General features: G+C 40.3%; 1 protein-coding gene across 3 annotated transcripts in view; it reads right to left on the bottom strand.

Annotated features, from left to right (window-relative positions):
• LOC115224665 (transmembrane protein 201-like) overlaps positions 1–14,217 on the bottom strand; it is a 38,752-nt gene extending 24,535 nt beyond the window's left edge. Inside the window, exon 1 of one of the 3 annotated variants that reach the window (XM_036513568.1) lies at positions 14,135–14,217. Coding sequence is in view for 2 of the 3 variants with exons in the window: in XM_029795523.2 (XP_029651383.2) it covers positions 223–329 (107 nt within the window). In the remaining variant the exon portion in view is untranslated. Of the gene's footprint in view, positions 1–222; positions 399–8,672; positions 9,102–14,134 lie in introns of those variants that run through there. The other 2 variants (XM_036513567.1, XM_029795523.2) reach the window with 2 other exon arrangements.
• Between the last annotated feature and the right edge of the window lie 13,142 nt (positions 14,218–27,359).

The raw sequence follows: 27,359 nt of genomic DNA on the forward strand, positions 1-27,359 counted from the left end.
GAGAATAAAGGAAATAAATAAGAGAAAAGAGAAAAAGTGGAGACGGAAGACAGATATGGGTAAATGCGTGGGTGCCTGGTGGTGGTTCGCTCCCTCCCGACACGTGTTGGCGCCAAATTGAGAGGAAAAACAAAAAAAAAACAAGAAAATAGAAGAAAACTCTGCAAAAAAAAAAGATTTCAATGGAAATCAATTTAAAAGGGAAACGGCAAAGAAGCTCACCTAATTAGCTTAAATATTAAAACCGTACAACCAAATAGTGCAAAAACTGCGAGAAAAGCGGCGACGATCTGTAAATAAAGGAAATACTCCATGGTGGACATGGCCATAACACCGGAAGTGTCGGCATCTACGACGGAAGTGACGTCAATGAGCACGGCTGACGAGGGGCGACGACGACGTTTTTAGGATTTCGGTCGAATTTTTCCATCAAACTTTCAATAAAACAAAGAGAGAGACTTTGGGGGGAGTTTGTGAATATCTTAGCCTCGACATAAAAGTGGTGGTTCGGGTTTCGATTCCTCGACTGCGCAGTGCGATCTCTTTCTCGAGCAAAAACACTTTATTCCACGTCGCTCTGCGATCCGAGCCGTGGGAACACCTTTGACCTTTGACCTGTCTATTGATATATATATATATATATATATATAACATTTCTGAAGATGACAGAAACCCTTTTCTCCACCCCCCTAACCCTAACCCCCACATATATAAAAAAACAAACACTTTCTTGAAATGTATCCGGTACATATACCGAAGTCACGCCGTATATATATATATATATAATTAATTAAGGGTAGAAATTGATATTAGTCAATTCAAACCAGTGGTCTAGCATATTAAAAAGAATCCGAAGATTAAAATATTTATATATACCAATTAAGGACTGAACACGAAACAATCTTTGTGGAGAATGGCGATTTGACGTCTATATCTAGCATGTTGACTGTCCACTTTTCGTGTTCAGTCCTTAATTGGTATATATATATATATATATATATATATATATATATATATATATATATATATATATATATATATATATATATATATATATATATATATATATTGGAAGGTTTGGAGATGATGTACAGGTATTATATATTAGAAGAAATGAGGTGATCAGAAGATCGGATGGTTTATATTTACAGATATTTATTTATATATTACATTTTTTACATATACATATCATATCATTCAGATTATTAGCGCTTTCTCCCATTCTAGTGGGGTTTTCAAATCAAAATATATATATATATATATATATATATATACACACACTTGCTGGTTGTGTCTACACCTGTCTTAGTTTTTCTATAAATTTGAACCATATGTATATATTTCTTTACTACCCACAAGGGGCTACACACAGAGGGGACAAACAAGGACAGACAAAGGGATTAAGTCGATTACATCGACCCAGTGCGCAACTGGTACTTAATTTATCGACCCCGAAAGGATGAAAGGCAAAGTCGACCTCGATATATTTGGCTGTATATATATTTGCTGTACACCAGTAAACAGTACAAACAAACATTCTATCACTAAAATAAATCTCTAAACTCTTCAGCAATAAATTAAGGATCCGTCTTTCTCGGATTCAAGAGTCTTCTATTATTATGTAGGCAATGCTTGGTACTGACAGGCAAAATAGTCGAGTTCAAATCTCACCCAGGTCGACTTTACGTTTCGTTTTTCGTAAATTTTGATTCTTTCACCCGCACGATTTTCACAAAGAAAAAAAAAAAAAAAGAAAACTCGGATTTTTTGCGTGCGGGAAAAAAAGGTGGGCACCGGATACCCCACCACCACCACCACCACCACCATATCCTGGAATCAGTAGAAATTATTATTTTTTTTGCTTTGAATGAACTCCGGTGACCTATTAATATGCTACACAATTCTTTTTGGGGGTCCGGAAAATGGGGTGGGGTGAGGTGGAAGCCTCGGAAATTTCACCCCCACCCCCACCCCCCATTGATCTTTTCACCCTCACGATTTATACGTCTCCGTATTTTTCCATGTGTTTCGAAAAAAAAAAATTCTGTAAAAGTGTGAAATTTGAAGAATTTTGGGTTGGGGGAAATTAAAATTTGAAAGTACCGTTTTTTTTCCTTTTTTTTGTTTTTTTTTTTCTTTTAGCAGAATCAGAATCTCTGTACTCGAAAATGGGGGGATTCTGTAAATGAAGAAAAAAAACCAAAGCGGGTGCGGTCCACATTCTTTACCCTGAGTGAAGTGGATGCTTTTCAAGTGTGACTGGCACAGGTCCAGTCAGACAGCACTGACATCCATCAACCTCAAATGGTACTTTTTACGTGCTACTGGCACAGCCGATGCCAGTGACAAGCACCCACTACACTCTCAGAGTGGTTGGCATTAGGAAGGGCATCCAGCTGTAGAAAACCATGCCAGAACAGACTGCACCCTCATTGCGGTCTCCTGGCTTGCCAGTACTCATCAAACCATCCAACCCATGGGTTGGAATTCATTCAACAGAAAAAAAAAAATTCCCAAGGATTTCAATGCGGGTGGGGGTCCAGTACCCCACCTTTCTTCTCCGACCAAAAATAAGGGGTTTGCAACGTCAGGGTACTTGATTCCATGCAAAACACCCGACTTAGTGAAAATTGCGATGGTGAAAGAATCAAATAATACCCATTTTTCTAGGCTCAATAAAATAAAATTCCTTTAAATTCTTTTAAACACTCTTTTAACTTTTGTGTTATGCTCCTTTAAAGTACTTAAGGGCTTCGTATTTTAAATAGCCAACATTCAGAATCAGTAAAAACGTTTTTTGTATTTTAGATTTGAAGAACTTTAGTCAAACGAATAGACGACCCCACCCCCTACTGTTTTTTTTCCAAAATCCTGGTACTTACTCTATGGGTATATCTTGCCGAACCACTAGAATACAAAGACGTTAACACACCAATACTAGTTGTAAAGTGGCAATAGGGAAAAAAACAAAGACGTGTGCATGCACACACACGCACACGTGTGTGTATATATATATATATATATATATATATACAGATGAATATGGTACTTAAGTTGCTTATTTTGATTATATATATATATAGGCACAGGAGTGGCTGTGTGGTAAGTAGCTTGTTTACCAACCACATGGTTCCGGTTTCAGTCCCACTGCGTGGCATCTTGTGCAAGTGTCTTCAGCTATAGCCCCGGGCCGACCAATGCCTTGTGAGTGGATTTGGTAGACGGAAACTGAAAGAAGCCTGTCGTATATATGTGTATGTGTGTGTTTGTCCCCCTAGCATTGCTTGACAACCGATGCTGGTGTGTTTACGTCCCCGTCACTTAGCGGTTCGGCAAAAGAGACCGATAGAATAAGTACTGGGCTTACAAAGAATAAGTCCCGGGGTCGATTTGCTCAACTAAGGGCGGTGCTCCAGCATGGCTGCAGTCAAATGACTGAAACAAGTAAAAGAGTATATATATATATATACACGACAGTCTTTTTTCAGTTTCCGTCTACCAAATCCATTCAAAAGGCTCAAGTAGAAGACACTTGTCCCAGGTGCCACATGGGAGGTCTGAGCCCAGAACCATGTGGCTGGGAAGCAACCTTCTTACCACACAGCCATGCCTAAATAAAAGTTTTAGATATTTTTATGAGCACTCTTCTGGAACTTCCACAGGGTCCACATGAAAGGGATTGCCTTGAATCTGTCTTCAATCTTCCTTGCATCCACCTCTTACTTTCGCTATTCCATCCCTCCTCTAACCTCTCACCCACATCTCTCTCTCTCCTCCTGCCTCTCAATTATTCATTTGAGTATTTCATCATCATCATCATCGTTTAACGTCCGTTCTCCATGCTAACATGGGTTGGACGGTTCGACCGGGGATCTGGGAAGCCAGAAGGCTGCACCAGGCTCCAGTCTTATCTGGCAATGTTTCTACAGCTGGATGCCCTTCCTAACGCCAACCACTCCGTGAGTGTAGTGGGTGCTTTTTACATGCCACCTGCACAGGTGCCAGGCGAGGCTGGCAGCGGCCACGGTCGGATTGGTGTATTTTATGTGCCACTGGCACAGAAGCCAGTCGTTTATGGTATGTTTATGGTATTGGAAAACTTGCACAATAATATGGTTTACATACATACTACATAGACAGACGGACAGACATGTATATACATATGCACACATACATACAAATATATATATATATATATAAAGTTAATCCAAACAAGAAAGCACAAAAAAAACACAACGCGAGGACATGGAAGAAATATAGTATTATTGGACGCTCAGGAAAGAAGGAGGGTATACACACATACATGGGATGAATTACTATTTTACAAAGAGAAATATCAAAAGCACTTTTAGTTTCTCTTAGCATATATATATATATATACACACACACATATACATATATAAATTCCTGTACATATTAAATAATGTATATCTCACTAAATAGAATACTTTTATGTTGATCCCACTCATGACACAACAGTATACATGTCTATATAAATGCGTGTGTACAGACAATGGCAGACTGGAGAACAATGCATTGAAGAAATCAATGCGTTTGGAATGGGGAATATTTTAAGGAATTTGCTGCTATTGTTTGGGTGAAGAATAGAAGAAAGCTTTTGATAGCACTGGTCCACTATGGAAGCCAAAAATAGCAAGGATTGTGGAACCATTTCAAACAACCATTTCAAACAACTGCTTACAAAGTCAGAAAACAACACAGCTCCCATGACTTTCGGAAACATTTCTTCACGCTCAGAGTTGCTGAAGCATGGAATAAACTGCCTGCGTCAGTTGTTGACTGCCATGACACTGCATCCTTTAAGGCCCTCATGCTTTCCGAAATCCGCCGAAACTACACCTGATTATACATAAACTTTAGATGAGTTGTAGTGCACCTGAGCACTGTACACAATTATTATTATTATTATTATTATTATTATTATATATGGAAAGAAATGCCAAAACCAACCAGTTCCCACCTTTAAGTGACAATAAAAAGATGGCAAACATTTTTTGTTGGTGGAGGCTGATTCTTCTGGCATCTGAAAATGATAGTTCTGTCTTGTCTGAGGGTTTCCTCTGTGTTGATGGCGTTGAGGACTGAAGAAAAAAAACGGTCCTTACATAAAACAGCAGGAAATTGTTTGTCATTGGTTGTTCTTGTGTTCTTTGTTGTTCTTTTTTGTTTCTCTTGACTTCAAAAGGGTCAGTTTCTTCAGTGAAAAAGGCACGCCAATTGCAACAGTTCAGGGCTTCTTTACTTTACCACAATTTTGTCTCAATTACAGCCATTTTGCAGCTTGAAAATGTTTATTAATATCTTCTTGTTGAATGTCAGTGGAATTGGGTATAAAACCTGGCAATTTGAAGCATTATCCAATCTCTAAAGATGAAACTTTATGTGTCAAGACTTGTGACCATAGCTCAGTGAAGATGGCCAAAGTCCAGAAAATCCAATTGCTTCTTATCCCAAAACGTACGATGACGGAGACAAATGGAAAGCATTCAACTAATTCTCAGCAGATTAACTAATAATAAATAGTTAATAATTAATTTAATTTGCATATGTTTCATTTAATTTCATCATTTCCCTGTTAATATTACTCCACCCATCTAACACCCGTGGACATATTTACAAAGTAAGAAAACAGCACAGCTCCTTCCATGACTTCAGGAAACATTTTTTCACGCTGAGAGTTGCTGAAGCATGGAACAAACTGCCGGCATCGGTTGTTGGTTGTCGGAGCACTGCATCCTTCAAAACTTCCATGCTTCCTGAGATTCGCCAACACTACACCTGATCTTCTCTTCCCCTCCATACACACGCTGAAGCATGGAACAAACTGCCAGCATCGGTTGTTAGTTGTCGGAGCACTGATCCTTCAAAACTTCCATGCTTCCTGAGATTCGCCAACACTACACTTGATTTTCTCCCCTCCATACACACGCTGAAGCATGGAACAAACTGCCGGCATCGGTTGTTAGTTGTCGGAGCACTGCATCCTTCAAAACTTCCATGCTTCCTGAGATTCGCCAACACTACACTTGATTTTCTCCCCTCCATACACACGCTGAAGCATGGAACAAACTGCCGGCATCGGTTGTTAGTTGTCGGAGCACTGCATCCTTCAAAACTTCCATGCTTCCTGAGATTCGCCAACACTACACTTGATTTTCTCCCCTCCATACACACGCTGAAGCATGGAACAAACTGCCGGCATCGGTTGTTAGTTGTCGGAGCACTGCATCCTTCAAAACTTCCATGCTTCCTGAGATTCGCCAACACTACACTTGATTTTCTCCCCTCCATACACACGCTGAAGCATGGAACAAACTGCCGGCATCGGTTGTTAGTTGTCGGAGCACTGCATCCTTCAAAACTTCCATACTTCCTGAGATTCGCCAACACTACACCTGATCTTCTCTTCCCCTCCATACACACGCTGAAGCATGGAACAAACTGCCAGCATCAGTTGTTAATTGTCGGAGCACTGCATCCTTCAAAACTTCCATGCTTCCTGAGATTCGCCAACACTACACCTGATCTTCTCTTCCCCTCCATACACACGCTGAAGCATGGAACAAACTGCCGGCATCGGTTGTTAGTTGTCGGAACACTGCATCCTTCAAAACTTCCATGCTTCCTGAGATTCGTCAACACTACACCTGATTTTCTCCCCTCCATACACACACAAGCATGTATCTGACTCATACACTGCTCCCTTTCCAGACATTTGTACATTACTGCATATGCTTTATATGCACTTTCTGACAAGTTGTGGTGCACCTGAGCACTGCATACAATAATTTCATTATTATATATAAATACCCCCTCCTCTGCAAATTTGAAAGTAATATTACTTAAATAATTGCTGTAACGAGCTGGCAGAATCATTAGCACAGCAAGAAAGTGCGTAGTGGCATTTCATTTATCTTCCCGTTCTGAGTTCAAATTCTGCTACGGTCAATTTTGTCTTTTATCTTTTCAGGGTCAATGAATTAAGTACCTATTTCTTTACTACCCACAAGGGGTTAAACATAGAGGGGACAAACAAGGACACACATAGGTATTAAGTCGATTGCATCGACCCCAGTGCGTAACTGGTACTTAATTTATCGACCCCGAAAGGATGAAAGGCAAAGTCAACCTCGGCGGAATTTGAACTCAGAACGTAACGGCAGACGAAATACGGCTACGCATTTCGCCCGGCGTGCTAACGATTCTGCCAGCTCGCCGCCTTCCCAATGAATTAAGTACCAGTCATGCACTGTGGTTGATGCAATTGACTTAACCCCCTCCCCTGAAATTACTGGCTTGTGCCAAAATTTTAAACCAGTATTAGATAATTAGTATAATTAACAATGTTTCACCTTGTTATTATAATGAATTATTGAACACAGCTGAGGGTTTTTAGCCAAACACCACGTGGCTTAGTGGGTAAGGTGTTCAGCTCTTGATTGTAAAGTCCTGAGTTCAATTCCCAGTGGTGCTTTGTGTCCTTGAGCAAGACACTTCATTTTATGTTGCTCCACTCCACTCAACTGGCAAAACATTCAAAAGGGCCAGCCTTGTCATATTCTGTGTCACTTTGAATCTCCCTCAGAACTACATTAAGGAAACGCATGTCTGTGGAGTCCTCAGCCACTTGCACATTGATTTTACAAGCAGGCTGTTCCGTCGATCGAACCAACCGGAACAGTTGTCATGGTAACCGTTGCGATGCCATTTCTTTGCTCTACATTATCCTATGGACCATATCTCTCACCTTTCCCCAACACTGTATATTATGAGAAACAAATATAAATATCACATTTTACACACCCAAGACAGAGAAGACGCACAACAGCTGACAGGTGCAATTCCAAACAGAGTTGAAATGGGCAGCAGATCCACGGACGTTCCTTCCTTTTCTGTCTGTGAGCTTCCAGGAATAATGGAGTCTTTCAGAGTATTTTTGATGGTGAAGTGAGAAATCTTGGAGTTCATTCCTGCCTGGATTGTTAATATTTTCACCTGTATCCAAATACCTCTAACACCTGTGATATATGGGAGACAAGACAACATAGATATATATGCATGCGTATGAATGTATGTATGTGTGTGTGTGTGTATATATATATATATATATATATATATTTCTTTACTGCCCTCAAGGGGCTAAACATAGAGGGGACAAACAAGGACAGACAAAGGGATTAAGTCGATTACATCGACCCAGTGCAAAACTGGTACTTAATTTATCGACCCCGAGAGGATGAAAGGCAAAGTCGACCTCGGCAGAATTTGAACTCAGAACGTAACGGCAGACGAAATACGGCTACGCATTTCGCCCGGCGTGCTAACGATTCTGCCAGCTCATGCATGTATATGTACACATATGCATACACGTACATATATATATATATATGTACATATACATACCTATATATACATATATATGTATATGTGTATGTATATATATATATCTACTTACCTATCTATTATCTACTTATCTACCTATCTATCTACCTACCTACACACACATGCACACATCAGCAATCCCAGAGACAGATCGATAACAACATAGACATGCATGGACACACATACACACACAAACACATACACACACACACGTATATACACACTTTTAGCATTGCAAATGAAAAACAATGGAGTAGAGGTTTATTTACATCAGCTTTGGTGATATTCTTGTCTTCTTCCTTGATTCCATTCTTGGTTCTTGTTGTACTCTTGGGGTTTTAACTTTGGTAATGATTTAGTCTTTTTAACTTTGATTATATTTGGTCATATTCTACTTTGACCACAGGTATTTTATTCATCACACACACACACACAAGGTTTATACATTTACCTTGGAAAATCAGACAGATTAACAGACATCCAAATGCACACCACTATTCATGTGTGTGTGTGTGTGTATTTGTAGGATATATGATGCTTGAGTCCCAAGTGTGAGATGATAGATGTCAGAGAGACATGGACTGCAGATGTGAAGGAGAAAGTGTGTAGAGGCTTGGAAACTTTCCAGTTGGTTCTGCTGCAGAGTTCAAGACAGTCGGTGTGTGTGAATCAGAATGAAGAGGAAGAGAGGTGAGAGAGAGATGAGTGTTGTGCAAAACCAAGAGGGCTGCTTTGGTATGGAGGAGAAGCAAAGGTGTTAGGACAGGTATGTGAACAAGGAAGAAGTGACTCAGGTGGAAAGGGACCACAGAAAAGTGGATAGGGGCCATAGAAGAGGGAGATGTGAGACAAGTGTAAAGGTGTCCCAAACAGGGAGATGGGAAGAAGTGAGTCAGGTGGAAAGGGACTACAGAAAAGTGGATAGGGGCCATAGAAGAGGGAGATGTGAGACAAGTGTAAAGGTGTCCCAAACAGGGAGATGGAAAGAGAAATGGGAAGAAGTGGGGAAGGTTGAACCTCACCAAAGAAATGACAAAAACTGCAGCAGACAGTGGACACATCTGATACTTGGGAAGAATGGAAGAATGGATGTAAGATAATGAGGTTCTTTGCATTAATATGCTTGTGTGTGTGTTTAATTATTAAATGCAAAAAATATTAGGTAAATAAAGAATTTAATAAGTGAAGTAAATTAAATATGTCATAAAATATCAATGAAATAAGCACACACACGAGTAATGTATAGGGACAATGTATAGGGGCAATGTATAGGGGCAATGTATAAGGACAATGTATAGGGACAATGTATAGGTTTAATGTATAGGGACAATGTATAGGTTTAATGTATAGGGACAATGTATAGGGACAATGTATAGGGACAATGTATAGGGGCAATGTATAGGGACAATGTATAGGTTTAATGTATAGGGACAATGTATAGGGGCAATGTATAGGGACAATGTATAGGGGCAATGTATAGGGTTGATTCAAAGATCTAAATATAGCAATGTATAGGGAGAAAGGTATGGAAACATGAGACCAGACAAAAGTCCAAAAGCGATGAAGAGAAGATTTATTGATCCTGTTAGGGAGTTTGGCCCCAGGTTAGAGTTTCCATCAACCTTAACACAATTAAGCCATGATGGAAGCTACTATAGGGTTACTTAGCCCACAAGAAATAGCAACTAAATTCCCTTTATGTTTTCAAAAGGTGAAGGATTTATTGGATATTGTGTTTATAGATATCCATAAAAAAAAAACAAGATGGTCATGGCTGGAAAGCCTTTAATTATAATCTGCTCAATCAGGCATTAGTTAGGAGTAAATAATGGCAACAGCTTCGGCACAATTTTGTTGACAGCTGTAAATATGTACCCTGTAAGGTACTTCGGGTATCACTAGGTACCACAGGAAGTAAAACTTGCTCACTGCAAATAGACAGAATATGTATTCATAGACTCTCAGGTGAGATGGGAAAATGTTCTTTCGAGAGAGACGAAGACCATTTCACTGTTATATCAGTTACCAATCTATTTGACTATAGACAAATACTTGGATAAAAATAGAGTCAATCTAGCTGGATAAAGCTACCAGAGAAAGATAGCAACCACTTATCTCTCTTTTCTCTCTTTTACTTGTTTCAGTCATTTGACTGTGGCCATGCTGGAGCACCGCCTTTAGTCGAGCAAATCGACCCCGGGACTTATTCTTTGTAAGCCCAGTACTTATGCTATCGGTCTCTTTTGCCGAACCGCTAAGTGACGGGGACGTAAACACACCAGCATTGGTTGTCAAGCAATGCTAGAGGGACAAACATATACACACACATACATATATATATATACATATATATGACAGGCTTCTTTCAGTTTCCGTCTACCAAATCCACTCACAAGGCTTTGGTCGGCCCGAGGCTATAGCAGAAGACACTTGCCCAAGGTGCCACGCAGTAGGACTGAACCCCGAACCATGTGGTTGGTTAGCAAGCTACTTACCACACAGCCAAAGGATGTTATCATTTCAAGCTGTCTTAAGGCAGTGAGCTGGCAGAATCGTAACACACTGAGTGAAATGCTCAGCGGCAATTTATCCGTCTTTATATTTTACATTCTGAGTTCAAATTCCACCTAGGTCAATTTTGCCTTTCATCTTTTCGGAGCCAATAAATGAAGTACCAGTTGAGCAGTGGAGTCAATGTAATCAACTGACCCACCTCCCCCTTACTGTCCATGAACCAAACATTTGAAACCAATAGATTCAGGTGGTGAGCTGGTCAAATCATTAGGACAGGGGCAAAAGGCTGACCACAATATTTCGTCTGTTTTTACTTTCTGAGTTTAAATTCTGCCAAAATCCACTTTGTCTCTCATCCTTTCAGGGTCAATAAAATAAGTACCACCTTAGCCCTGGGGTCATTGTAATTGACTTTCCTGCCTCCCCCAAACATGCTGGCCTTGTGCCAAAATTTGAAACCAGTATGTATATATATATTTATATATATATACTTTATTTAAAGCAGCAGAAAATTCAACAAAATCTGTTACTCTGAGTTTCTCGTTGCCGTTCATCAGACAGTTTATGCTAGAAACTGTCTGATGAACGGCAACGAGAAACTCAGAGTAACAGATTTTGTTGAATTTTCTGCTGCTTTAAATAAAGCATATTACTCTACCACTGGTATTTGAGTACTCTTTTTTCCACCTTGTTTCACATTTATGTGTTTACTCCGGTATATATATATATATATGTATATATATGTTATATATATATATATATATATATATAATATATATATATATATATATATATATATATATATATATATATATCAAGCTGTCTACAAATAATTTGGAAAGTAGAACATCTCAGCTGTCAATAGTTATCAAACTTCCATTTCTTCTAACTCCCTTTCTCAGTAACAAATCTTCCATTCTTAGTTTCACAACCTAATCTCATTCCTCTGCAGTCTCCATCATCATCATCTTCAGCTCCTTTTCTTCTAGCTTTGTGTGCCTAACACATGGGAACTCCATTATGTCTTCCCCAGAAACTTCCAGAATAGTCTTTAATTGAGGGCAATATCCAAACATTTTCCTCTTCTGACATCTACAATTCAGCCGCTTACATTTTTGTCTGACCACATTTCTCCTTTGTGGAACGTTATTTAGTTTGCGTGTTGAATCAACAGCCTGTGGAATTACATTTTTCTTGCCGGCACCACACGAAGTCACATATCTTTTGTTTAAAGTACACACCATATTTTCCCTCCTAATGTTACATGAGAACATATTTCTTCTGCAAGTATATGGTGATATGGCGCTCCTACTAAAACTGCACACCGACATATTCCTTCGAGAGGCAGGACACATCAAAATGTCTTGTCTGTTGATACTGAACAGAGAAACACTTCTTCTACACGAAACTATCTCATCTCTATAAAGAGAATCAACGTCAATCGAACAACACATACACAAATTCTTGTTGGATGGAATACGGACTTGTTTGGGTGCACACTTGGGGTTACAGCCCACGGGAGTTTTCTTGCTGGGGCCACTACAGGAGTACATATCTCTCTTAACAATGACTTCATCTGCTATGGAACTGGACTCAGAACCAACAGAATTTCTCCTGTTATAGTTACATGAGAATAACCGGCTGCAAAGTCGCCTGAGACGAGAAAAAGCATTGGACAGGCGTTGCCGTCGACTCACTTTATCTTCCATGCCTCCACACAAAGATGAAACAGGGGACAACGAGGACATCTGTTGCTTTTTAGGGAGGAGTGGGAGATAAGGGAGGGTTGCTTTCTTTTCTTTCTTTTTGTTTTGCTTTTTTTGTGTCCAATTAAAAAGTAAGGAATGGTTGAGACAGTAATTAATTCATGAACTTAAGACAAAGATACAAATTAGTTTAAATGAATGAACCCATAAACGAGAAAAGCACTGAAGTGGCAGTTAATGGAATGAGTTAACTAATTAAATATATTAATTGGAAGAGGGCAATAAATTAAGAAAGAAAGAAAGAAAGAAAGAAAGAAAGAAAGAAAAGGGAGAAGAAGGAAGTAATAGAGGGAAAAAGTTATCAACAAGTAATCTGATGAGTGTGTGGGTCGTTGAAATCAATAGATCAATAAGTAATCAATAAGTAATCGATCGATCGGTCGAACACACAAATGGAAGGATAAAGATAAAGAAAAGATGGGGAAAATCAATCGACAGATGAAGTTTAAAATGGTAAATAATAAGGAACAATGAATCAGTTGAAAGTAAAGGGGTCGATAAGCCATGTTTAAAAACATCAATCTGAGATCGATTTGAGGCAGAAAAGATGTGAGCGAAATCTTCTTCCCTTGTGAACTTAAGAAACGAACTAATTAAAATGTTTATCACAAACGGTTTAAATAAAGGATTCTGTTTAAAGTTGTGCCAACTCAATTTGTGTTAACCTCTTCCAATGTTTCTGCTAAAACTTTCGTTTCGTTCTAAACATATCGGAAACATCGTCGAGTTTAAGTCGTGGTTTCTTGCTTCTTGGGGAAAACTCAATAACAAACTGTTACTACATGGATGATGGCATCTTGTTCTTCTCCAAGACTAAGGAACTGGAAATATTAATTATTCATGTTTTTAGGTGAGCAAAACAAGGAGGAAGAAGAAGACGACATGTGATGAGAGATTTTCTTAAGAAAAAAAAAATGTAAAAGAGCGTCGCAAATTGTAACGTTTTTGTAACGATTCTTAAAACCAAAAAACATTTCGTTGTAAGTGAAGAACAATGGAATGGTACGAGAGCAGGTAAGAAGGATCAACAATGATAGATCTAAAGGACGGACATTTAGCTTAAATAAATCATTAATGAAATTAAAAGATGCGTTTAAACATTAGGTTTTATAAACCCTCTTATATATTTTTGGCGATAAACTAAGGATGTGTTCAGAAAGTGTCGTAACTTCAAAATTCTTTGGTTTTGGTCTCTATTGTAAATCGATTGAATTTTTATTAACGAAATAAAATTGACCCTTAAATAGATTTTGTGCCCACATTTTCAAAGGTTAGACAAGCGTAAAATGGGTTCACAGACAAGAAAAACGATGGTGAAGCGATGAGATTCTGGCAGAAACCGTGTAGGACCCTGTTGAAGTTGAGGACTACAGTACAAGACTACATTGGGGAACAAGGAGGGGGTTCCGACCTCAGGACTGATATCTATGCTAAAAATAATATAAACTTACTCTGAGGTTATCTTTCGGCATTAACGGACTATCGGCAGCAAAGGAACCACCTTTTCCCAACTAATCTGTTTAATTGCAAAGATAGTGGTTTAGTGTGTGTGTGTGTGTGTGTGTGTGTGTGTGTGTGTGTGTGTGTGTGTGTGTGCGTGTGTGCGTGCGTGCGTGCGTGTCTGTCTGTGTACATACTTATGCAGAGGTGTGTATTCCAGAACCGTGTACTGCACCTGTGCACCAGAACCAAGACAGGAAGCAGGTCAAGCTGCTGGAATGCTTCCACAAGAGATGTCATGGAAGGAACACATAACCAACAACGAAGGCCTCCATCTGTCCCGAATATTGAAGCCTTGCTGCAGTTCAGGCAGCTCAGATGGCCTGGACACGTCTCTCATGCATAGACGAATCCAGGATTCCGAAAGCCATATTCCAGGGTGAGCTCAGCCAAGAGAAACGAGACAAGCCAGGAAGTGTTTCAAAGGCCAGCCGAAACAGCAGCTGGCCCAGGCAGGAGCAAACCCAACGGCATTGGAGGGACTTAGGGCACAGAGAGAGGCATGGCTATGATTGCATCCAGACCGCTGTAAACAAATTTCGAGGGGATCGGAGCAACTGCGGTGAATGACTCTAACAACACTTTGAACATAGCCTCCTACTTAACACTGTCACAGCTGACACGGTTTGCAGAATGTGGTCGGCAGGTTAGAACCTTATACTTCTTTGGAATTAATAAATGTACCACCTAAAAAAGTCTCAAAACTTCTGGACACACGGACACACACACACACACACATCATTAATAGTTGGGTCTTAAGAAACTCTATAACTTCTGCCGATTATTATTATTATTATTATTATTATTATTAAGATATATATATATAGGCGCAGGAGTGGCTGTGTGGTAAGTAGCTTGCTAACCAACCACATGGTTCCGGGTTCAGTCTCACTGCGTGGAATCTTGGGCAAGTGTCTTCTGCTATAGCCTCGGGCTGACCAAAGCCTTGTGAGTGGATTTGGTAGACGGAAACTGAAAGAAGCCTGTCGTATATATTTATATATATATATATGTGTGTGTGTGTTTGTTTGTGTGTCTGTGTTTGTCCCCCTAGCATTGCTTGACAACCAATGCTGGTGTGTTTACGTTCCCGTCACTTAGCGGTTCGGCAAAAAGAGACCGATAGAATAAGTACTGGGCTTACAAAAAAAAAGAATAAGTCTCGACTAAAGGCGGTGCTCCAGCATGGCCGCAGTCAAATGACTGAAACAAGTAAAAGAGTAAAGAGTATATATATATACCGTATTTTAATGTGTATAAGGAACCCTTGCCTGTTAAAAATTAGGTTTAAAAAATGTGGGAGTTTCTTATACATGGATAGTATTATAGATATTGATAAATACTTAATTCATCGAACCTCAATTCTCCAAATTAGGGGTTCCTTATACACATTAAAACACGTTTTATATATATATAATTATATATTATATTTTATATTTCTATTTCCTTGTCTAATTACATTTACAATATATTTTGTATAATGCCTTTACTGTTATGTAATGGTGTAATAAAGTATTGATTGGATATTATTTGATGGTTGATGTTTGATTGATTTAAGTATGTTTCTCCATTTTCTAATTTTGTGTATATATATATATATATATATATATCTTCATCAATGTAACTACATGTGCTGTTGGTGATGTCTTTCCTCTTCTTTGGACTTTTCCATTTTCTCTTTTTCCTTTCCAACGAAGAGCTATGCTCGAAATGCCAAAGACTTTCACCCTTTACTGAGCGTCAAACTAACACACTCCATGTGCACATCCTTGTTCATTTGATTTGACCATGTGGTAAGAAGCTTGCTTCCCAAAGACATGGCTCCGGGTTCAGTCCTACCAAAGCCTTGTGATTAGACTTGGTAGGCGTAAACTGAAAGAAACCCATCATGTGTGTGTCTGTGTCCCCGCCATTGTTTGACAACCGATGCTGGTGTGTTTATGTCCCCGTAACTTAGCGGTTCCGCGGAAGAAAACCGATAGAATAAGTACTGAGCTTACAAAGAATAAACCCTGAGGTCGATTTCTTCGACTACAACCCTTTAAGGTGGTGCTCCAGTATGGCCGTAGTCATATGTCTAGAACAAGTAAAAGAATAAAAGAATATATGCTCATGTCCAGAAGAACGGATGAATATCGTATAGATTCGACGGCTGTGTAGCAATAGCAGGGTCCCTCAGAAATCATGGGTTGGTGCCTGGCATATTGGAAGACCAGTGGGGGCGAAGCATCCCTTAGCTTTTACTAAAACGTGTCTCTAGGAGAAAATTAGTCTGATATAAAACCAAAGAAAACAGCACAGCTCCCATGACTTCAGGAAACATTTTTTCACGCTGAGAGTTGCTGAAGCATGGAAGAAACTGCTGGCATCAGTTGTTAGTTGTCGGAGCACTGCATCCTTCAAAACTTCCATGCTTCCTGAGTCCGTCAGTCTAACACCCGTGGACATGTTTAAAAGTCAGAAAACAGCACAGCTCCCCATGACTTCAGGAAACATTTTTTCACGCTGAGTGTTGCTGAAGCATGGAACAAACTGCCGGCATCGGTTGTTAGTTGTCGGAGCACTGCATCCTTCAAAACTTCCATGCTTTCTGAGATTCGCCAACACTACACTTGATTTTCTCCCCTCCATACACACACAAGCATGTATCTGACTCATACATTGTTCACTTTCCAGACATTTCTACATTACTGCATGTACTTTATACGCACTTTCTGACAAGTTGTGGTGCACCTGAGCACTGTATACTATAATTTCATTATTATTATTTAAACATGCAGGGAATGGCATTGGGCGTTTTAGCGATCTTTTGCTTACGCGTGAAGCCATGGCGCTCCCACAATTCTGAGCCTGCGACTCATATTAACACTGGATGTCATACCCTTGATCGTCTCTGGAAGCGCTACTTTGGCATGGGATCTACCAGGAAGATTACTTAAGAAACCACAAGTCAGCAGCTGCTAGCCCAAACCCTTAGCGACGTCCTCACACCTCGTCACCTGCACGACCCATGTTGGAAAGGGCGCAATTCCCCGCTCCCTGCGCACGCCTGACGGCTGACCCCTTCCGGTTGCCCCAGCTTCCGGTCAACGCACCCAGCTGCCGACGTCATCCCACAGCATATACAAGAAATCTTTTACACATCATTTCGAAAAAGAAAGGTGCCACTTTGGCGTGTGATCTGCAATATAAAGGGAGATTGCTTTGTGTCAGTGCTACTTTCCGTCTGATTTAGGTGAGCAAATTTATTTTGGTAGATGATCTACATGCTTATTTTAATTACTATATCGTTTCCTTATTATTAAAACAGTAAGAAAAAACGCATTTACAATAATAATAATAATAATGAAATTATTGTATACAGTGCTCAGGTGCACCACAACTTGTCAGAAAGTGCATATAAAGTACATGCAGTAATGTAGAAATATCTGGAAAGCGAACAATGTATGAGTCAGATACATGCTTGTGTGTGTATGGAGGGGAGAAAATCAAGTGTAGTGTTGGCGAATCTCAGGAAGCATGGAAGTTTTGAAGGATGCAGTGCTCCGACAACTAACAACTGATGCCGGCAGTTTGTTCCATGCTTCCTAAGCATGTACAAAATCATTTTAAAAGTAACCAAAATCCATCTCCCTTGTAGATCACATGTCAAAGTAGCATCTCTCTGGATTATGTCAGTGGGGTGACATGATCCAGAAGTCTGTAAGGTGCTGTACAAGCCTTATTGGACCAAATATTTTAGGTTTTACAATCGTCAGCAAGGCGACTAACCGATGCCCGGTCGAGTTGGAAGGAACTACTATTGGAGTCCATTCCCACGAAATTTAACTTTCCGTTTGAGTTGCTAAATAGCGGACTCATCACGAGCATCATCACCAGGTAACTGCACGCATACACACACACAAACATACATACACACACACACTCTCTCTCTCTCTTTCTCTCTCTCACACACACACACACACATATACACACACAGGTTGGTAAAGCTCAATTGCTGAATGTCATTAATTATTCTCGAACTAAATATAATTTATACGCATAGGCGCAGGAGTGGCTGTGTGGTAAGTAGCTTGCTAATCAACCACATGGTTCCGGGTTCAGTCCTACTGTGTGGCATCTTCGGCAAGTGTCTTCTGCTATAGCCTTGGGCCGACCAATGCCTTGTGAGTGAATTTGGTAGACAGGAACTGAAAGAAGCCCGTCGTATATATGTATATATATATATGTGTGTATGTGTTTGTGTCTGTGTTTGTCCCCCTAGCATTGCTTGACAACCGATGCTGGTGTGTTTACGTCCCCGTCACTTAGCGGTTCGGCAAAAGAGACCGATAGAATAAGTACTGGCGGTGCTCCAGCATGGCCGCAGTCAAATGACTGAAACAAGTAAAAGAGTATCTAGTTTATAATGCCGCCTCCTCTATATTCACGTAAAAATAAAGTAGTCTTCATCCGTCTCCTGGTTTATACAAAAGACTTGGTCTTTGGATACCTCTATGGGTATCCACCTTGTTAAACATTTTTGGATCTAGTGTCTGATTTGAGGGTGCCTTCCTCCCTCGCACTCTCTCGCAAGCCTTGAAATGGATCAACAAATACAGCAGTTGTCAAGCTTATATTAATTTGTCGTGGAACCATTGTTTCCAAAAATTACACAGCCCCAAAAGCAACATTTTACAGACAGCAACCCGTCCCTGAATCTTAACTTGGATAAAGCATTAAAGAATTGGCGTGTGTCTGTGGACAGGTGCCGCCTGGGTTCAGTCCTTTTACGTGGCACTTTTGGCAAGTGTCTTCTATTACAGCCTCAAGCTGACCAAAGCCTTGTGAGTGGATGTCATAGATGGACACTGAAAGTAGCCCGTCACACACACAAATATGTGTGTGTGTGTCTGGGTTTGTCCTCCACCAGGACTTGACAACAGGTACTCGTGTGTTAACGCTCTCCTAACTTAGCGGTTCGGCATAATAGGTTGGTACAATAAATACCAGGCTTTAAAGCATTAGTTTTGGGAACAATTCGTTTGACAGAAATTTTCAAGGTGGTGCTCCAGCATGGCCACACTAAGGACTGAAACAAGTAAAAGATAAAAGATGAGTGGCTGTGTGGTAAGTAGCTTGCTAACCAACCACATGGTTCCGGGTTCAATCCCACTGCGTGGCATCTTCTGCTATAGCCCTGGGCCGACCAATGCCTTGTGAGTGGATTTGGTAGACGGAAACTGAAAGAAGCCCGTCGTATATATGTGTATATATATATGTGTGTGTGTCTGTGTTTGTGTTTGTCCCCCTAGCATTGCTTGACAACCGATGCTGGTGTGTTTACGTCCCCGTCACTTAGCGGTTTGGCAAAAAGAGACCGATAGAATAAGTACTGGGCTTACAAAAAGAATAAGTCCCGGGGTCGATTTGCTCGACTAAAGGCGGTGCTCCAGCATGGCCGCAGTCAAATGACTGAAACAAGTAAAAGAGTAAAAGAGTAACATTTAATAAATAACTGATTATTTTGAAAACAATGAGTAATATTTGTTTTTTCGTAAATTTTTATTAAATTCATTAAAAGACATTAATTTTAAGAGATCCCGCTTTGAGGAATCCAGCCATCACACTGAGAATGACTTGCTCTCTTCCACGAGTGTCTTAAGACCTCGAAATGGGTTGACTAAACCATTATTAATAAAAGTTTATTACAGTAAGAAAACAGCACAGCTCCCATAACTTCAGGAAACATTTTTTCACGCTAAGAGTTGCTGAAGCGTGGAACAAACTGCCGGCATCGGTTGTTAGTTGTCGGAGCACTGCATCCTTCAAAACTTCCATGCTTCCTGAGATTCGCCAACACTACACTTGATTTTCTCCCCTCCATACACACACAAGCATGTTCGCTTTCCAGACATTTCTACATTACTGCATGTACTTTATATGCACTTTCTGACAAGTTGTAGTGCACCTGAGCACTGTATACAATAATTTCATTATTATTATTATTATGATGATGATGATGATAAAAAATATTAAATGTAACACAAATACATGTCAACTCCAAATCTTCAAACACGTGACCCTAGAAGTAATAACATTTTCTTACAGACACAACTCTATGAGTTAATAGTCCTTTTTTAAGGCAGAAGGACACTGTTTGGCTGCCATTTCCAGAGGTAACACCAAGTGTAGAGGAAGAGTTACCCCCCTTGAGTTATAGTTCCTGGCAGTTGATCTCTATTTTTTACTTGTTTGTCATTTTGACTGCGGCCATGCTGGAGCATCGCCTTTATTCGAACAAATTGACCCCAGGACTTAATCTTTGTAAGCCTAGTACTTATTCTATCTGTCTCTTTTGCCGAACCGCTAAGTTACGGGGGCGGAAACACACCAACATCGGTTGTCAAGGGATGTTGAGGAGACAAACGCAGACACAAACACACAAATATATACGACGGGCTTCTTTCAGTTTCCATCTATCAAATCCACTCACAAGGCCTTGGTCGGCCCATGACTATAGTAGACACCCTATGATTGAACCCGGAACCATGTGGTTGGAAAGCAAGCTTCTTACCACGCAGCCACGCCCAATATAATATAGAAATATGCAAAACGAAGTCAAGCCAAATAGTGCGAAAGAACTCTATTTATGGTTGGTTGACTTGATTATTACAACTTATACAACTCGAAGGTCCAGACTCAACTTTGGTGGATGCTCTAACAACAATTTCCAGTAATCTGTTACAAACAATAACTCTGAGCACCTCTTCAAACTCCACCCATCTAACACCCGTGGACATATTTACAAAGTAAGAAAACAGCACAGCTCCCATGACTTCAGGAAACATTTTTTCACGCTGAGAGTTGCTGAAGCATGGAACAAACTGCCGGCATCAGTTGTTAGTTGTCGGAGCACTGCATCCTTCAAAACTTCCATGCTTCCTGAGATTCGCCACACTACACTTGATTTTCTCCCCTCCATACACACACAAGCATGTATCTGACTCATACATTGTTCGCTTTCCAGACATTTCTACATTACTGCATGTACTTTATATGCACTTTCTGACAAGTTGTGGTGCACCTGAGCACTGTATACAATAATTTCATTATTATTTTAATGCCAACCATTTCACAGACTGTATTGGTGTTTTTTTTTACATGGCACCAGCATGGATGCTTTGTGCCACTTAAAAAGCACCACTACGTCCATTTGTCTATCTGTCTCTCTGCCTGCCTATCCACCTACCTACCTATGTGTGTATGTGTGTGTGTGTGTGCTTGAATATGAGCTAAAAGGAGCTGAGAGTAGGCAATGTGCCATTCCACAATTCCGTCTCGGTAACCAACCACTTGACAGAGACAGGCATCAGGACAGTCTCTCACTCTCCCTACATTCCAGACCTAGTCCCCTGTGACTTTCGGTTGTTCCCCTAGCCGAAGGAGAAGGTGAAAGAGGCTATGGCAAGGCTACTGGACACCTTCACTGTAGAGGACTCTTCCGCGGGGCCTTTACCAACGCTACAATACATGCCTTGAAGCCAGAGGATCCTATTTTGAAAGAGATTAGAGTTTTGCACTGCTTTGAAATTAATAAATGTTTCTCCTGAAAACTCCTGGAATGTTTTTTCAACATACATGTGTGTGTGTGTGTGTGTGTTAGGCTAAGAAGCTGTTGGACCAGAATTTTCGATTCTAGTCGAATAATAATAATAATAATAATAATAATAATGAAATTATTGTATACAGTGCTCAGGTGCACCACAACTTGTCAGAAAGTGCATATAAAGTACATGCAGTAATGTAGAAATTTCTGGAAAGCGAACAATGTATGAGTCAGATACATGCTTGTGTGTGTATGGAGGGGAGAAAATCAAGTGTAGTGTTGGCGAATCTCAGGAAGCATGGAAGTTTTGAAGGATGCAGTGCTCCGACAACTAACAACCGATGCCGGCAGTTTGTTCCATGCTTCAGCAACTCTCAGCATGAAAAAATGTTTCCTGAAGTCATGGGAGCTGTGCTGTTTTCTTACTTTGTAAATATGTCCACGGGTGTTAGATGGGTGGAATTTGAAGAGGTGCTCAGAGTTATTGTTTGTGCAATGGTTGATAATTTTATGGGTGTCTGCCAAGTCAGCTGCCAGACGTCGGAGTTTCAATGTGTCCATGCCCAGGGAAGTAAGGCGTTCAGGATATGGCAAAGGAAGGACATCTAGCTGTAGAAAGAAACCATGGAGTTTGGTGTGACTCCTGTCAAACCATTTAGCCGATGCCAACATGGGAAACAGACATTAAATGATGGGGATGATAAGAGACAGACAGACAGACTGATAGAGTATGAGTAAGCAGTGTGTAACTAGACATATGGAACCAGAACTAGACAGAGAGAAATGTGTGTGTGTGCGTGCAAGGAGAGAGAAGGTACAAATTAAGTCTTCTTTATGCAGGTGAGAATATTAAGAGGGTGGGTGGGTGAAATAATAAGGACTGGGGACAAAAGTGGGGTCTACAACACATTACTCCCTTCCCTTGTCTTCAGCTGCTTAATTCCCACCCAGCCCCTTTTTTGTTCTTTGTTTTTTGCTGAGATAGTTATAGGGGTGTTTTCTCAATAATTTAATATTTTATACTTCTAATTTTTTTGCTTCCTGTAAAAATGTTTCAAAGGTGGCAAGCTGGCAAAAACGTTAGCACACTGGGCAAAATGCTGAGCGTTATTTCGTCTGTCTTTATGTTCTGATTTCAAATTCCACCAAGGTCGACTTTGCCTGTCATCCTGCTGTATATTAAGTACCAGTTGCATACTGGTGTTGATCTAATCGACTGGCCTCCTTCCCCAATAATTTTGGACTTTGTGCCTAGAGTACAAAACAATGAAATGTCTTTCAATAAAAAAAAAAAAAAGAAAGAAAATGGAAGAAAGTTTCGAGTGAAACCAATATAACCAGAGCCAGAAATTCAAGCCATTATTTTTGACAGGGACTGTAGTTCCAGATTTTGGTGCAAGGCACATTTGGACCTCCATTTGATAAGTAAATCCAGAGTTCACTTCTGAAGATTTCAGAGCACAAAACACAAGAAAGAATGAAAAAATATTACATTCTTAATAGATTATGAGTTCAAACTGTAACATCCTCCATGAATATATATAATTATCATTTAACGTCTGTTGCATGGGTTGGACAGTTTGGCCAGCGCTGCACCAGCCTGATTTGTCGTGGTTTCTATGGCCGAATGCACTTCCTAATGCCAACTGCTTTACTGAGTATGCTGGGTGCTTCTAAATGGCACCACACAAGCATTTTTAGGTAATGCCACATGCGTGCTTTCACATGGCACCACACAAGCATTTTTAGGTAATGCCACATGCGTGCTTTCACATGTGCAATGGTTGATAATTTTATGGGTGTCTGCCAAGTCAGCTGCCAGACGTCGGAGTTTCAATGTGTCCATGCCCAGGGAAGTAAGGCGTTCAGGATATGGCAAAGGAAGGACATCTAGCTGTAGAAAGAAACCATGGAGTTTGGTGTGACTCCTGTCAAACCATTTAGCCGATGCCAACATGGGAAACGGACATTAAATGATGGGGATGATAAGAGACAGACAGACAGACTGATAGCAGCAAGATTGATAGAGTATGAGTAAGCAGTGTGTAACTAGACAGAGAGAAATGTGTGTGTGTGTGTGCGTGCAAGGAGAGAGAAGATACAAATTAAGTCTTCTTTATGCAGGTGAGAATATTAAGAGGGTGAGTAGGTGAAATAATAAGGACTGGGGACAAAAGTGGGGTCTACAACACATTACTCCCTTCCCTTGTCTTCAGCTGCTTAATTCCCACCCAGCCCCTTTTTTGTTTTTTTTTGCTGAGATAGTTATAGGGGTGTTTTCTCAATAATTTAATATTTTATACTTCTAATTTTTTTGCTTCCTGTAAAAATGTTTCAAAGGTGGCAAGCTGGCAAAAACGTTAGCACACTGGGCAAAATGCTGAGCGTTATTTCGTCTGTCTTTATGTTCTGATTTCAAATTCCACCAAGGTCGACTTTGCCTGTCATCCTGCTGTATATTAAGTACCAGTTGCATACTGGTGTTGATCTAATCGACTGGCCTCCTTCCCCAATAATTTTGGACTTTGTGCCTAGAGTACAAAACTGTCTTTCAATAAAAAAAAAAAAAAGAAAGAAAATGGAAGAAAGTTTCAAGTGAAACCAATAAAACCAGAGCCAGAAATTCAAGCCATTATTTTTGACAGGGACTGTAGTTCCATATTTTGGTGCAAGGCACATTTGGACCTCCATTTGATAAGTAAATCCAGAGTTCACTTCTGAAGATTTCAGAGCACAAAACACAAGAAAGAATGAAAAAAATGACATTCTTAATGGATTAGGAGTTAAAACTGTAACATCCTCCATGAATATATATATATAATTATCATTTAATGTCTGTTGCATGGGTTGGACAGTTTGGCCAGCGCTGCACCAGCCTGATTTGTCGTGGTTTCTATGGCCGAATGCACTTCCTAATGCCAACTGCTTTACTGAGTATGCTGGGTGCTTCTAAATGGCACCACACAAGCATTTTTAGGTAATGCCACATGCGTGCTTTCACATGGCACCACACAAGCATTTTTAGGTAATGCCACATGCGTGCTTTCACATGGCACCACTGTGAGTCCTTTACACCACCAGAAGGACCAGTCTTTACACTTCTGCTGCAAAGTACTCATCTTCTTGAGTACAAGTGTAAACATTAATTTGTGTGTTCATTAAAACCATTTGAATAAATCCAGTCGCAATGTTGAATGATGTTCTCAAGTAAACGAAGGCCCCACATTCAGAGACTTGGTTAATTTTAATGTGGAGACAAGCACTAGTGGAGCTAGAGTGTATGCCACCTGGGGCAGCCCTTGTTTGCTGCCCCCAGACCCCACAAAAAAACACATTGCCTACAGCAGGCCCAAACTGCCGCCCAGGGCAGACTGTTCGCTCCCCCAACTACGCTAGTGGAGCCAAGTGGAATAAATATTACCTCAATTTTAAAAACTTGGTTTATTATGTAAATTGTAACACAAATATGTTAACGTGTTAAGTTGGTGAGAGGAAGAGCATCCAGTCAGAAAAACTTGATTTGTTTGACCCATGGAAACATACAAGTTGTGATCAAGACTGTTGCCATGGTAATAAGAGCTTAACTTTGCAGAGTGAAGCCACTTGGCACCCAATGACCTTCGACCGTGTCATACAGGCCCGTTAAGTTAATAATGTTCTTGCTTTCTTGTTGTTTGTTAAAGTTCTTGGGTGAAAGGGTGTAGAGTGTTGTCATCTCAACAAGGAGACTGGTTTTCGGCTGTGCAGGATCTCTTTGATTGTGCTAAGATGAAAACCTTTCTAAAATGGTCATAACACGTGAAGAATTGTTGGTCAATGGCTATGACCCCAAAACCAAAGCTCAGTCTTTGCAGTGACCCACAAGCCTTGAAGATCAAGAGAATACGGTACAGCAGCCACTTACTGTCCCGACAAAGGAGTTCCAGGAATGCTTCCATCAATGGAAACGGTGCTGCATAAAGGACACTACTTGAAAGATTCGGGCTGGAATTTTCTTTTTATAGCAGCAGTCCTGAGGCTTTCAGACAAGTCCCCTGCTACTTAGAGAAACAGATTAACCAATTTTGTTCCACCAAACCAAAATATAACCATTTCCATTTTTGGTTTCATTTTCTTGCTTCCTTTTCAAGTGTGCCAGGGTGCATGGCTTAGTGGTTAGTGTGTTGGACGCATGATCACAAGATTGTGGTTTCGATTCTTTAATAGGGAAATGTGTTCTTGAGTAAAACACTTCGTTTCCTGTTGCTCCAGTTCACTCAGCTGGCAAAAGCGAGTAACTGTGCAATGGACTGGCTTCCAGTCCAGGGGAAATGTATGTAACACAGAAACCAATCCTATGCATCTCTATGATTCAGGGAGGATCTTTATCAATTTTTTATAGTAGTGCATGCCACCTGATGTGGTCTATTTTCTTGTACAAGGTGGTTCGTGTCTAATTTAACGAACTGGATATTTTTTTTCCAACAATTGAATAGAATTTGCAGTGCTAAATGTCTGATGGTACAGGTTCGGATTTAAGTCGACCATTTTCAATCCTAGAGTAAAAACGGATTGAAAAAGTAATTAGATATTTAACCCTTTAGTGTTCACATTATTCTGCCAAAATTAACCCTTTTTTATACATTGTTTTGAACTAATCATGCATTATCTTGTAGTTATGAGATTTTGATGAGGTAGCTGTTAATTTTTAAAACGATATTCTAGGGTTGGTGTGAGAGACCAGATAGGGCTAGTTTGAACATAAAACAGGTAGAATATTTTTGGCCGGATATGGCTGGTTTAAATGCTAAAGGATTAACTGTAAAACAAAATCAAAAGTCTTGAAATGAATTCAGTGTTCTGATACATGTAAATAGGCTTCGTCTTACATTCAATCATATTTCGTGGATCTGTTATGTTATTAACACTCATCGGAAGGTGGTTATTTTCTCCACTCACCAAAGTGAATGGTTAACTTTGGCCAGGAGGAACTGATGTCATCAGACAATATCCAAAAATCATCAGAGGTTTCAACCCCTGAACCATAACTCTCTCCCATTGCTGACCAAATCACTGCTCATTATCTTCTCCTCTTGCTCCATAAACAACAAATCTGTTTCTGCTGCACAGCAGCCCTTGGCTCTTTTCCTCTCGTTCCAATGGTTGTAAGCATTCTGCATAGCAAGCAGATTGGTGGCTTTTTTCTTTGGGATTTGTCAAATCAATGTAAACAACACCTCCACTGAGAATTGGGAAAGTTGGAAATTGATTGAGGTCGTTCATCAGTTTTCTCAATCTATGGAGAAACAGCTAAATTAGCCTTGTTCATAGATCTTCCTAACTTGGCTAATATGAATCGAAATCGATCAATGGAAATTGCAGAAGTGTTACCAGTGCAGGTGGCATGTAAGAGAACCTTCCGTTTCGTGACCGTTGCCAGCGCCGCCCCGACTGGCCTCGTGCCGGTGGCACGTAAAAAGCACCATCCGTTAGTGGCCGTTTGCCAGCTCTGTCTGGCACCTGTGCGGGTGGCACGTAAAAAGCACCCACTACACTCACAGAGTGGTTGGCGTTAGGAAGGGCATCCAGCCGTAGAAACACTGCCAGAT

Source organism: Octopus sinensis, linkage group LG26, assembly GCF_006345805.1.
Source record: "Octopus sinensis linkage group LG26, ASM634580v1, whole genome shotgun sequence".
NCBI lineage: Eukaryota > Metazoa > Mollusca > Cephalopoda > Octopoda > Octopodidae > Octopus > Octopus sinensis.